The following is a 14,780-nucleotide window of genomic DNA, read 5'->3' on the forward strand; positions in this document are numbered from 1 at the left end:
ATTACATTTTTTTTGTGAATTAGTCAAATATCAACAAATTAAAGAATTTTTAAGTTGATATTGAAAAAAAGTTAAATAAATTATCTGCCTAAAATGTTACTTTTAGTGATTTTTGGACAATTCTGCTTTTTATTATTTTCTATTTTCTTCATAATATTATTGTTTTAGCTTGTCTTTGCTGTGCTTTTCTAGACACAATTAACTTTTTTCTATATAAAATAAAACCATGGAATGTCCTTTTGAAAAGATGACAAGAAATTTTTCAATCATAAAAATTTCTAAATCGCATCAGTATTAAGCAGCAGACGAATTTAAAAGTGATCCAAAATGTGCCACGTTGTCATTGAAAATTTAAAATCTAATTTTATTTTATGCTTGATACGTTATGTATTAAAAGTACGTTCGGATGTAATTTTGTTAGAACCAACCTATTAAAAACAAATTGACAACATCCATAAAAGCGAAGCTCTAAAAACGTTAATACAAAAGAACATTAACACTTGTAGATAGTCAGAACTAAATAATTGGAATATAAAAAATATATATTAGAAACTAAATATTAGGTAAAATTTTTGAAAAACTTCTTAAATACAGGATAATGTTGAAGGATATACTGACATTTTTAGGACTTGATTTTAGAGATGCTTCATTTATAACATCGTACTTTGTTGTCCTAGGAATCAGTATTCCAAAAATCAGAGCAATTGGATAACTTTATCACATAAACTTTTTTTTGTTAAAAAGATGAAAAATCAACATGTTTAAAATGAATGTACGGATAATCTGGTAACGATCATAGAGTTGCTATGCTTTCTAAATCGTACCTAACTAATTTATTTTTTTTTATCAACAAATCTTAAATGTGAGTTCGATGTATGAATCATTCTTAAGTGTGTCCAAACGCATCTCGTAAACGGCCAAACTGATATAACATAAATTTGTTATTGGTCCAGGACCATGACTGGTTATAGTCTAGTGTTGATGATGAGAATTATAATGACCCATATTAAATAGTTGCGCTACTTATATATGTATATGATTGTCTTGATTGATAATAATTTTCAGATTTAATAAAAAATGCTTAGATAGGAAGAGAAAGGGAAAAACCTTTTTTATTATTTATATATATTTAGTGATACAAATTAAAACAAAAATGACATTAAAATGGCTAATATCAAGTGGCCTTGTAATATTAATAGCATGGAAATATTATGTTATTGTTTATAATAAGGAATTCATAACAAATTTTGATATAAAGTATAGAAAAGAGGAATGTATGCATAAATATATAGATTTGGATTTATATATGTATAGATATTTAGATAGACATGTAGAACAGGCAGAGTGTCAGAACTGAATAAGCGGAATATTAAGCATAAGTCTAAACAAATTTGAAGCCATTTTTGGCAAAACTTTTCAAATAAGGGATAATGTTTAAAGATTTACATACAATTTTAGGACTTGATTAAAGAGATGCTTCGCTTATATTATTGGTCCTTGTGGTAATAGGAATCAGTATTCTAAAAATCAGAAGAATAGGATAATTATAACATACATAAATTTGATGTTAAAAAAGTAAAAAATCTGCATGGTTTATATGGATATACGGGCTTTTGCTTTTTAACAGTTTCTAGACAGTTTAGTAGATGTTTAAGAATAGTTATTTATCGCATCGTATTATAGGCAGCTTTCCACGGGTGGTAAAATAAAAAAAATGTATGGTTAATTTTATGGTTCAGCAGATATATTAATTTGTTTCTAAGCAATTTACTGGAATTTTCTTTTTTTCTTAAAAAAATTGTTATGAATAAAGATTACATCAGGAGCCTACGGTTCAGCCTCTAGTTGATCTCTCTAAATTTGATTCAACACTTTTTAATACGAGCTCTGTTTTTAGGTAATTTCTAAGGGTTTTGCCTCAGCCGCCAAAAAACCGCTTACAAATGGCGGATTTTGGTAGCTGTCTGTCAATACCTATAATAATAGCAGTGAAGCTTTTTTACAATTTTATAAGTGTTCGTCTTAGTGTATTGACAATATTTTTTCTTATTATTTGACAGATTTTAGAAATTTTAAATGCTCATGTTATATTTAATGTATATGTGTTCTATAATTTGAAAATGTCATATTGTGTGATTTATTAGTTATATTCTAACAAAAATTTAATATATGCCCTATTTTAACAATAAACAATCTAATTCTAACAATTCCTAAAATCCTTTAAAGTTTTTTTTAGTTTTTGCTTTCAAATAGTTTACAGTTGAAACGTTAATATTAATTTAATCTAAAATATAAATCTTCAGGTACAGTATTTTTTTACTTATTGAATATTTTATCTAATTAGGTATTTTTTTAGAGTAATAGATAAAGACTGTGAAATCAAAATTCAACCAAAAATACATACGGGTAAATTTTATTAATCTAATAGGTATATAACCCTAGATGGTCAAAAACACACAATAATTCGTGCATTATAAAAAGGCGGATTTTATTTTCTATCCTTTGTTTTTTTACTAGCTGCTACTTCCCTAGCATCTAGAGGCTCTGTATATAAAAAGGGCAGAGAGGGGCTTAAAAAGCTAAGCTTAAAACTTTTCAAATAATTATATCTGAAAGTAAATTAGCCTTAAACCATCATTCACCTTGGACCTACTTAAAGCTTGCCTAAAGATAAGAACCTAATCGGTTCAGCATTTTCATATGTTCCCCTTTTTCATGTGTCTTTTTGTCGCTTTTAAGTTTTCTTTACGTTCTCTGTTCATGAAAGCACAGTAACCTTTTTTTCTATTGCAAAAAAGATATTATTTTCAGTGAAAGATCCTTTTAACTTTTTTATTTTAGGTGATATTTACATAGCCATGGCCGCTAAATCTGCACCAAAAAATTTTGAGAGGCGACAGGTTTGTTTTTAGAATTTAGAGATGGGTCATTGGAAGATAAATTAGTCTTATCCCAATTAAAAAAAAAGTTTAGCTATAATTCAATAATTTCACATTTTAATCAATATATTCTTGTTTTTTTCTTATTATCATATTAGATGAACTGTTTGTTTGTTAGAGTATTTGTCATTTATACTGGTATCCAAACTTTTATCTTAAAATAAACTATTTTTTTAAATTTAATACCTAATTTATTATTAATTTTTTATTGGTTGGTACAAAAATTTAAATCATCGATCTACTTTTAGTTGACCCGTGGGTTGGACTGGTCTGTAGTGCCTCCACACAGAGGGAAAGTTCACGTTTTCTTCATTATTGGACAAACAGACGATAAAGAAGTAAGACAAACAAAAATTTACAATTATAGAGTTTTAAAGATATTGAATATCATTTCCCGTGTCGCTTAATAAAAAATAAAAAGCCATAATAAAAAATTTAAAATCGTATAAATCGTTGTAAATCACAAACAAGTATTTGAATCTGTCGTAAAATTGCTTCAAATTCAGGATGCATAGATTAATAAGAAAGAGTAGAATATCCACTAATATTCATATTTTAGGTCCAAAGAGAAATAGAAAAAGAGTCGGAAAAATATGGAGATATTCTTCAATACTCATTACCAGATGGATACAGGCTTGTAATCAATCAATCAATAATTAAATTGAGTAAAAATGTGTGTAAATATTTGGCCCAAACTATAAAAATCTAAATACGTTAAAATTAGAGTATTACAAATATTTGACATTAACGTATTAACATTCTTAGATTTGATATAAAAATAAATTTTAGTTCTAAAAAAGAAAAAAAAGAAAAAAAAAGGTGGGGGGAATCTAATTTCTTCAAGGGGGGATTCTCTTTGGATAGTTGAGATACCCTCCCTTAAAAGAGTTTTAAACCTTTTCTCAACCTATGAGAATCTTCTCTGTAAAAGAGAACCCCATCGGTTTAGTGATTAGCAAGATACTTCACTACACAGACACACAAAAATTCCCTAAGTTACTTTTATATAAGGAAAACTGTTTCAAAAATAACCATGCAAGTTTGAAAGTTCCGTTTCGAACTAATAGGCTACTTAACCTAATAGTATAAAAGCTTAGCTTTTAAAATGTTTTATTGAGATGGTAAGATTGATTGATTGATTTTGATACTGATCAGATTGTTACCGTATAAGACAATAACTGGACTCCTATGGCTGAATAACAACCTAAATCATGCTAGATTTGTAGGTATAACAGTATAGCTAGAAGCAGAGTGGCTTTGCTACAAATATTCTTTTTATTTTGTCGGCTGTGCTTTTACTGAAAGTACCCTGTTGATCACTGATACCCCTACCCGAGGAATAGGAAACTGTCCCAATTTTGTATAACTTTTACGGAACAAGTGTGGTAAGACGGCAGCATACGGACGGGCATTTTACAGAGTTGCTACGCAGTGGCTTATCAAGTCAAGCCTTCTGCACTAATCCTATTATCACCATTCACCTCATGACCGCTGATGACCCCACCGGCAGCGGTCAGATTGGACTGGCTAAATGGGGGAGGGGCACGGCCACTTAGCAACCCCGCGCCCCTCAGGCAACTATCCTACCGGGAGGTGGTTACCTTCCCCTTTACTGCAGCTTACCCCACAGATGCCTACCGCCGCGGGCTACGCCCTTGTCTCCCCACACCCCCTTCAAACCTAACTTATTTGTTATCATCTATTTTTGTATATATAGTAATCACCCATTGTAAATGTATTCAGTTTTAAATATAATTTCTGTATGAGTAAATCCTGCTAGTTTGTTATTGGTAGAATTCTTCAAGGCTAGGGGCTCGTTGGATTCGAACTCGCAACGGCTACAGAACTGAGTCTAAATTGGCACGTGTAGCTGGGACAAGCCCCAGAACACCCAGGCCAAATCTACGAGACGGACAGCTGCGTAGCTGGTCTCCCTGAGAAGGCAATGTGTGGCTGCGAAGCTTCAGCACACAAGTAAGGCCTACCACTGCAACGGATAGCAGAATTTGAGCCCAAGGTGCGGCAGGACGGGACATTCCCTGCCGTTACCTCCCAGTACCTCCAAGTTGTGGCCGGATGCCCCCGGAGCCACGAATGGCTCCGATGCCTCAGCCTCTCCCGGCGCCGAGCCCGTCAAATCGCGGCCGGTTGCCTCCGGAGCCAAAGCTGACCCTGTGCCAGCCACTTACAGGCTAAGTGCTGTCACTCCAACAAATGGCCAACCACCCCAACTCCGTACGGCCAAGCGGGTGGTCTTGCCTGGACGCGGCGTCATGGCTGTCCCTGTTGAACTAGTGGGACACCGCACCAAGGATGCCATCCAGCTGTCTGCCCCAAAACAGAGGTTTGGGGAGTATCTTGTCATACCAGAAGGCCTGTATGCGCACAGGCCTGGCTCCGCCAACGTGTTCCGAGTACTGGTAGTCAATGAGGGGGAGATGCCTCTCCTGCTGAACGCCGGCCTCCCCGTGGCTGGGGAGCTGGTGAAGCCCGACATTCTGGAGGTCTCCAACGAGCCTCCCCCTCGCATCCATTCCCTCCAAGAGCCTGTTGAGCCCCCAGATATGTAGCAGCTGTGGGCAGATCTTGAGATGGAGGAGAACGAATTTCTGCGCAAGGACCCCCTGCTCAAGAAGGAGGTCTGGACCCTGCTGTCGGAGTACAGGGACGTCTTCTCCAACTCCACCCCAGGCTGCACCGATGTAGTAGAGCTACAGCTGCGCCTCAAGCCAGGGACCCAGCCGATCCGCCAGAAATTTCGTGATTTGAACCCACGGCAGGAGGCCGAGCTGGAAAAGCAGCTGGACACATGGTTGAAGGAAGGAGTCATAGAGCCTTCGGAATCAGCCTGGAGTAGCCCCCTGGTGCCCATCAAGAAGAAGGACGGGAGCACCCGTTGGGCAGTCGACTACCGGGCCCTCAACAAGTGCCTTGAGCTGGACAGCTACCCCTTGCCCAAGATCCAGCAGCTGGTAGAACGAGCTGGGGGACACCGCGTCTACAGTGCCTTAGACGCGGTGGCTGCGTACTACACCATCCGAGTGTCCGAGGATAACCAGCCCTGCACCGCCTTCACCACCCCCAGGGGCTTGTACCAATGGAAAAGGATGCCCTTTGGCCTAGCCACCGCACTGTCTGTCTACTCCAGGTTCATTGCAGGGGTCCTGAACCCATTGGGCACAGCCAACCTCCAGTCATATCTTGATGACGTCCTGTCCTTTCACAATGACACCTGGGCCCACCTGGCTAGGCTCCGGGAAATCTTGGAAGCCCACCGCAGGGGAGGAATCCGCCTCAAGCCCTCCAAGACCAAGCTGTTCCGAGCCAAGGTAGACTATCTGGGCCACACCCTCAGCCGTGAGGGGATAGCCATGCAAGAGGATTATATTGACCGGATCCTTGACTGGCCGGCCCCCATCACCCCCAAGGACCTGTTGGCGCTCCTGGGGTTCTTTGGCTACTACCGTTTGTTCATCCCGGAGTATGCCGACCTCACCTACGAGATGAATCGGCAGAAAACGGCCAGGACACTGACCTGGACAGCCGAGATGGAAGCCCAGCTGGTACAGCTCAAGGACAAGTTTCGCCAAGCCCCCATCCGAGCGCCACCCAGGTTTGACCTACCAGCCGTGTTCCAGCTCACCACGGACTACAGCAGCCGGGCCATCTCTGCCATCCTCAGCCAATGCCAGGACGGCAAGGAGAGGCTCATTGCTGCCGTGGGGCGCAAGACCGACCCCGAGACCCGCTATCCGTCCTGGAAGGGAGAGATGGCCGCCATCATGTATGGGATCCGGAAATTCCACAGCATCTTGTCCTACCGCAGCTTCCAGATCAACACTGATTCATCAGCCTTGCTACAGATGAAGTCACTGAACGCATCCACAGGGATGGTGGCCCGCTGGCAGGAGGAGCTAGCGGCCCTAGACTTCACTGTCTGCCATTGTCCCGGCACCCAGAATACCAACGCTGACGCCCTCAGCCGCCGGGAGGATGACAATATGCCGGCCGCGTCCGCCGAAGAATTAGCAGAACAGGCTGAATATCTCCATCACCTTTGCCAGCTAGGGGAGCCCGCAGCTGGCAGACCCTCCGCAGCATGGCTGGATCCGGCACGAGTCTTAGAAGCCCAGACCCAGGATCCCCTCCTGCTCCGTGTCCGCCAGTGGGTGGCCGACGGGAAACCCCCAACTAAGGCTGAGCTACGGGGCAAGGCCCGGGACGAGCAGCAGTATGCCAGCCGCTTCGCAGCCCTTGGACTCGACGAGCATGGCTGCCTCACCACCACCGACCAGACCCTGACAGGGGAGAGGACAAGATACCTGCTGCCTTCGGCCCTCCGGCAGGACGCGTTCTTCCTGGCCCATGGAGCCCCCATGGCTGGGCACTATGGGATGGACGCCACTATCGCTCGCGTCGCCATGCATTTCTGGCGGCCCAACCTGTCCCGTGACGTCCGCCTGATGGTCCAGACTTGTCCTGAGTGCGTACAGAAGGTCACCAAGGAGAGGCTGAAGTTAGGAATACACGTGCCCTCCCGGCAGGGGTATCCACAGCAAGTCCTGTTCATTGATCTGGTGGGGCCCCTACCAGAGACGCCAGCCGGGAGTCGTTACATCCTCACCTGTCAGGATGGGTTCAGCCGGTTTGTCAGCCTCTACGCCATCCCCAACAAGCGCACCCTCACGGTGGCCGAGACCCTACTGCACCGCCACCTGGCCACGTTCGGATGCCCCCTGAAGATCCACTCCGACAATGGGATGGAGTTCACTGGCCAGGTATTCAAGGAACTAGCCTCCAAGCTCGAGATTGGCCTGACACATCCACCGCCCTACAACCCGCAGTCCAACCGGGTTGAGAGGTTCCATCGGAAGCTCAACACAGGCATGCGGCTGTTCCTGGATAGAGACGACAACAACTGGGAGCCACACTTGCCTGCTATCGCCTTCGCCTACAACACCAAGGCCTGCAGGTCCACGGGCGTGACCCCTTTCCTGGCCTACTTTGGGAGAGAGGCCAAGCTCCCGGTGGACCTGGTACTCCGGCTGCCAGACACTGAATATGCCTCAGTCCCAGCCAACGTCCAAGCCCTCCTGCAACGATACCACGCCGTGTATGACGCAATCCAGCAGCGAGAGGAGGGAACCATCCGAAGGAGCGCGGCCGCTTACGAAGGCACGGCCAAGTAAGAGGGTGGAGACCTGGTCTGGTATCTGGCCCCCCGCCTGGTGCCAGGGAAATCAGCCAAGATTACCAAGAGATGGACTGGCCCCTGGAGGATAGTGAGACGGGCCACGGACGTCCACTACGTCATCAGACCCGCCTCTCCAACAGCCAAGATCTCGGAAATCACCGCGCATGTCGGCCGACTGCGCAAATACACAGGAGATGTCACCGCCCAGCAGATCCCAACGGACATCCAAGACGACCTGGATGGCGACGAAGACGCCACTGAGCTGCCGGCCGGAGCTGCGGCGTTGCCAGCTAGTGAACCAGGACAGTTTCCAGTGTACCAGCCAGCAGCTGCAGCCCCACAGCCTAGCGGCCAGGATCGCGACCCGGTAGAAGAGAACCTGCAGCACCAACCCAACGAGCCACAGCTGGCGCCGCCGGCCCCAGAACCACCTATGGATGCAGTCTGGAACCCTGACGCGGATATGGAGCCCCTACCTGCCAGCAGCGAGCCTTCAGGAGGAGAAGTGGCCACTGAGATGGAAGTTGCGGCCCCAGAGGGTGAAGCAGAAGCGATGTGCCCCCTTCAGATGACAGCCGTCCCCATCCGGGTGGGAGCTAAGAGGCCTAGCAACCTGGACAAGATGGGCGCCCCTATGGAGTTCTACGCGCCTTCTACCATCGTTGTCCCCCCCTTGGGAGCCTCTAGAGTGAGCCTAGGCCTCCGTGTTCAGCTACCAGCCGAGACAGAGATAGTCCTGCAGACAAGGCCTAATTTCCAACGCCAAGGCCTGGCCGTCGCCAACCCTCAGCTGGGAACCAACCGGGAGCTGACAATGCTGATATCCAACCACAGCCAGACCGAGCAACGAGTGTCCCGAGGAGCCTGTATAGCCAGGGCTGTCCTACACCGAGCTGTGCCCCAGGGAGAGGCTGCCGTCTCCCATGGTTCAAGGCCTGGTGGCTGAAACGCTTCGGCTTACCACACAAGTTCCAATTACGTCATATTTTTCTTTCCCGAAAAAGAGAAGGGGGAAAGAAAAAAAAGGGAAGGGGGAAAGAAAAAAGAGATGGGAGAAAAGGGGGTTTTCCCCATCTCTTTTGAAGAAATTTTCTTCCCCCCCTCCCTTTTTCGGGAAAGAAAAATATGACGTAATTGGAACTTGTTCCGTAAAAGTTATACAAAATTGGGACAGTTTCCTATTCCTCCCCCTACCCCCTTATTTAAAAAAAAAATTTAAAAAAAAGATTGCAGTTTTCTTTTCTTTGTTTATTACCTCAGGTTAGGTAAGGCTATAATTATTATTGAGTGGCCTCTCAGGGTTGGGGCAATGCAGGTATAGCCTCCCCTCAAGGTTTCAGCATAGGAAAAAAGGTTTATCTTTGCTCAACATGCGCTTTGTGTAAAAGCACCATTTTTTCATGTTAAAATAATTTATAAAAAGGAAAAGACGCACATTTAGAATTATAGAACAGCAGATTGAAGCAATGCGAATAACACACAGACAGACGGTTATAAAGAGTTGTAGAACAGATGCAAAGTTGTCATATGAATACAAAAAAATAAATTCTATCTTTGAAAACAAATGAAAAAATACTTTAGTTAGCAAAATTTCACTAACCCTAATTAGACATCTATCTCAAACAGCAGGCGAGAAAATCATGTTTTCCCTGTGTTCTAACTGGTTCAATTTATTGAGTAAGTATCTAGATATACAATATTTGTTGTAGGAAGCATGGATGATGATCAGATCCTGGATACTGGGCTCCTGGTGCAAATTCTGGAGGAAAAATTTCCAGGTGCCGACCTCCCAGACCAAAACAATATTCAGTGCATACAGAAATTCACAAATTTCAGGTGAAAGTTGGTGTTATTATACTTATTTAAGTTTTATGAGTTAGGTTAGGTTAAACAGGGCTTTAGCAAAGAGCTGATATTAATTATTAGAGCCTGACAGGATGATAATTTTCAGCATAACCTTTACAAAAAAATCTTAAAACAGCTCAGAAAATTACGTTCACCCTGATTGTAACTGATAAACAGATGACATTTACAGTTATATAGTAACTTTACTACTAAAAGATAGATTTTGTCACCTTTAGATTTTTGCTTTACAGGGTTAATTTAGTCATCTCACTTTTTGCAGGCCAAATCGAGATTCCCGACATTATGGCAGTAAATGGTCTGTATCGTTTGAAGAATATGGACAAGAAAAATGGCCGCCACATTGCTATGGTTGGTTCCTTCTACTAGGTAGGTAGCCAAAAAAACAAAAAATGCGAAGCCACTAGCTTTGCTCAATTTGTAATAACTGCCAATAGACATAATATATCTAGATAGTCTTCTTATCCCAAAATTCGTCAAACTAAAAAGGGAAATTTTAGCAGACAAACACCTTCATTTTTGGTTTGCCATATGCTTCACATTACACGAACATAAAATTGTTTACACGATATAATTTAAGCTTTATCCTGTGTAATGATACTATTTATAGTCTACTCAATATGCAAATAAAATGAAAAAATAACTGCAAACTGAAATATGAACATTTTCTAACCATTAATATGACCGGGTTGTTTCTACACTCTCTTCCTATTGGCTGATTTAGAGAGTGTGTCTCTATATTTTCTTCATTTACCTGCCATATTATAAATTCTCTTTGATTTCAGGACCTGAGCTGGCCGGTAAAATTGGGATGGCTGCTTCTGATCCTGATGCACCTTTTCTTTTCATGGATGACATATTTTTTACAGGTACTGTAATCTATTTAAACTATCGGTTACGCCCCCAGTAGCGTCTAGGGACAATTAGGGTGGAAGGGGGGAAAAGTCGAAACCCCACCCCCCTCTCGAATTTTCAATTTGAGTTGAAAAAGAAAAAAGCAAAAACACATTTTTTTTTTGGGGGGGGGGGTATTTTATATTTGGAGAGTGGAGATACCCTCCCCTAAAATAGTCAAAACCCTTCCCTGGACCTATAAGAAGCTTCACTGTAAAGTAGAACCATGTCAGTTCAGAAGTTAGCGATAATAGGAAATTAAAAGCTCTAATATTTTCATTTTCATTCTAAATTAGAAAAAAAGAATTATCTGACTTTTTCTTTTTCATTATTTAACCTTTTCCAACACAAGTTCTTTTTATTTTTAGGAATTTTACGAGAAAGAGTTGGTGCTGGTATTGATTGGCTGGCCAAAGGAGAATGGCACAGGTACTTAGTTTTCAAGTTCCAAATATGGAATGGCACATAGGATTACAGATTATTTGTCTAGGTACAAGGGATCAAGATTTTGACAAACAGTTCTAAGTGAAAATTTCCGCACAACCCACAAAATATTTTTTTTGCCAACATTATGCCATTAAAGTATCAAAATTGCCAGTAATTTTAAATAGAATCTAGATGCTGAATATTTAAGTTTTCCCTCCTCTATTCTTTAACTTTAAAATATAGGAAAGAATCAAGAGCTAAAAATGGGAATAAAATTATTACTTTATATCACTGCACTGTAAAGAACTTAAAATATATGATACTATGAAGAAATGACTGTTAGACATACAGAACCTAGTCACAGAGAAGATATAATTTTAAAATAGGAGAAGGTAGTAGTAAAATATGTGAAATATCTTTTCTCGTATTCATTCGAATCCGGTGGATAGGAACCGGTTCTCATCCATACGAAAAAACTATGTCTAGCATCGTATTATATCCAGCTTTCTACGAATATAGAAATGTACAATCATAAGATTAAAACCAGTTTTTTTAGCCGGTGCCTCCGGCACCTCGGGGCTAAAAAACTAGTTTTAATCTCATATTTGTACTTTCTATATCCGCGGAAAGCCGTTTATAATACGATGCGAGAAATAACTATTATTATTACCTAGTTTTTTTTTTAAATTTTCTTAATTTGTTTTAGATGGATTTTGGATTTTTTCTCTCCTTGTTACGCCTTCAATTGGTATAGGTAAAATATAATTCTTAATAGCAAATCTTTTTTATATAATTTGCTATGTTTGTATGTCTGATTTAAAACTCATTTTTCAGATATGATAAATAATATACACTTTAGTAAAGATTTAAAATTTTTTCCACAAAATAATCACGCAACCTTAGAATTTATTCTTTAAAAGACATGTACAAATGTAAAAATGTTTTCACGATCTCTGAGACCACTTGGATCACTTGACACAATTCAAGTTTACTAATATATTTTTTACTCTGTATGCTTAGACCTAAGATCAATCCCCTTAATTGTTTAGTAAATATTGCGTTAACATAAGATATTTTGAAAAAGGGGGGGAAGTTTTATTCGGGGCCTCTCCTCCTTTTTAAAAACATTCTAATACTTTAATTTATTTATTTTCCAGGTTAATTTTGTTCCAGGACTTATCTTTTCCAAGGTAATTTATTTATCAATTAATTACGTCAAATTTGTTCTTTAAAGTTTCGTTTGGGTAACTACGACTAACCTTTCTTATTTATTTTTAAAAAGAAAAAGTAAAAAAAAATTAGAGTCGATTTTTTCTATGACCAATTTTACTGGAAAGGGTGTAGAGGTAACCTGTCTCGGATTTTCATAAACGTTTATATAATGTTTTGTTTTTTTACTTGCATATTATATCGATTCAAAGTATGTTTTTTAATGAATTGGACCAACGTTTGGTTATTTGAATGTATGTCTTAAACTTAGCTATAGAGTAGCTACTAAAACCTATGATATAAAGAGTTAAGACTTTAGGGGGCTAGGTGTCGCTTCGGGTACTAGGTAACTAGACCTCTCTCCACGCACCTTGAAACATACATACAATACTTATTATTGCGGTGTAAAGCGTCCATTCACCCATCAGACAACCAACTCTCTGAGATGCACGACCTTTGTCTGAGAAGTCCCAACTGTGCATGGTAGCGAGTTGCGCCAGTTTCGGGCCAAGGCATTCCCCCCACTCTAACTTTTTACGTCGCGCATCTGACATAGTAGCAGTCGGAACCATTTTTAACGTCTTTAGTTATGACGCGGTGTCGGGCCGAGATTCGAACCTATCACCTTCCCGACGACGAGCGGATGCGCTACGTGTTGTGCCACGGTCGCGGGTAAAACCTATGATATAGCATTACAATCTGATTCTTTTTTATTTCAGAAACTTGACAGTTTTTCATTGGTCTGTGTGCCCTCTTATAGAACAAGTTTTTCATGTTTTCCCTTGTCAACCCATTGATTAATTAATTTTTTAGTAAATTCAATAACTGATTGATTAATTGATTGATTAATTGATTGGTTATTTGATTGATCAATTGACTGGTTCATTAATTGACTATTTGATTGATTGATTGTTAAATTGATTTTTTAATCAAATAATCAACTTTTTAATTGATTGATTAACTAATTGATTGCTTAATTTATTGATTGATTAATGGATTTATTGATTAATTGACGGATCAATTGATTTATGAATTAATTGATCAAATGATTGACTGGTTAATTAGTTGATAAAGTAATTGATTGATTAATCTTTAGTAAGATAATGTGCAATCATCTTGTATTTAAAAAAAAAAATAATTTGATGTTATTTTTAACTAGTAATTTATTCCATCTTAAATTTATAATTGTAGAATTAATTAATCAATATATTACTTGATTTATAAACGAAGAATAGACAGTTTATTGTCTAAAGGTTTTGATGAGCTTGCTAGTATTTTTTAACACATAATGTCCATGTTGGAAAACAGAATCTTGTCCTTAGAATATTAAAATTTATGCAAAAATAACAACATAAGCACAAATTGGTAGTTCCAAATGTATTCTGTTTTCTACCTAACTATTTTGCCTCTTGTTATTTTTACATAAACTTAAAATCCTAATTTGCAAAACCTGTGAAAATTTATCTAAAAAACTTAAAATACATATAGTTTATACAAACTACGAAATTAATTAGAAAAAAGATTACGAAACCTATACTTGATTTTCTAATGATTTTTTTTAACTTCCCCCCAATTATTATTTTTAATTTATTTCGCTTGTTGGCTATACCTTATTCCTGATATACATCCCAGTTTACAGTCGTTATTAAACAATTTTGTAATCATCTTTGTTACTATTGTTACTGTGTAACAATTTACTGTTCTCACCGCATAATTGTAGAAATCATGTTTCTGCACTTCTTATGCATTAAAATGTTCTTGTTACGTTGTTAATCATGAAATAAATTATTATTTTAACTGTTCCACATTTGGGTTAGTAATTGAACAAGGCCTATATTGTCTACTAGAGTTGGCTCGATATAACTATCTCACTATTGGCTAGTTTTCTATAAGTACATATCTATTTATCTATTTCAATTTTCCTCTCTCGCCATTACTATCTAAAAGAAAGAAGTAAATATTTAATATTTTAAGTGATTTTAAAAAGATTTTTCAATTATATTTTTTATTTACATTACCATCACCAAAGGGTTAATATGATTAAAATTTTAGTTTCAATATTTGAACACTACAGAAGTGTCGCCACAATCGAATTCTTTTAAAACAGAGTTTTCTTAGAGTTTCTATATTATGAACGTATATTTTTTGTTTATTAAATCAAACTTAAATACTTCAATGTAATTCAAATATCAACATGGAATGAAAAACTTTATTCATTCCATAAACAAATAGAATAAAGGTCTTATTGCTTTGGT

The 14,780-nt window shown here is 39.4% G+C and overlaps 1 protein-coding gene across 1 annotated transcript; it reads left to right on the top strand.

Moving 5' to 3' along the window:
• The first annotated feature begins 1,069 nt into the window (after nucleotides 1–1,069).
• LOC145329209 (beta-1,3-galactosyltransferase 5-like) lies at nucleotides 1,070–14,328 on the top strand. Its single transcript, XM_080173260.1, has 14 exons — nucleotides 1,070–1,229; nucleotides 1,822–1,897; nucleotides 2,357–2,406; nucleotides 2,842–2,900; nucleotides 3,188–3,277; nucleotides 3,499–3,572; nucleotides 4,095–4,165; nucleotides 9,843–9,969; nucleotides 10,259–10,365; nucleotides 10,782–10,865; nucleotides 11,259–11,319; nucleotides 12,023–12,070; nucleotides 12,474–12,506; nucleotides 13,245–14,328. Exons 1-14 carry the CDS (start codon nucleotides 1,154–1,156, stop codon nucleotides 13,324–13,326), a joined length of 1,038 nt encoding a protein of 345 aa, XP_080029386.1. The 5' UTR covers nucleotides 1,070–1,153; the 3' UTR covers nucleotides 13,327–14,328.
• The last annotated feature ends 452 nt before the right edge of the window (nucleotides 14,329–14,780 follow it).

The sequence above is a fragment of the Acartia tonsa genome, chromosome 10 (genome assembly GCF_053477335.1).
Source record: "Acartia tonsa isolate MP-2025a chromosome 10, ASM5347733v1, whole genome shotgun sequence".
NCBI classification, from domain to species: Eukaryota; Metazoa; Arthropoda; class Copepoda; order Calanoida; family Acartiidae; genus Acartia; species Acartia tonsa.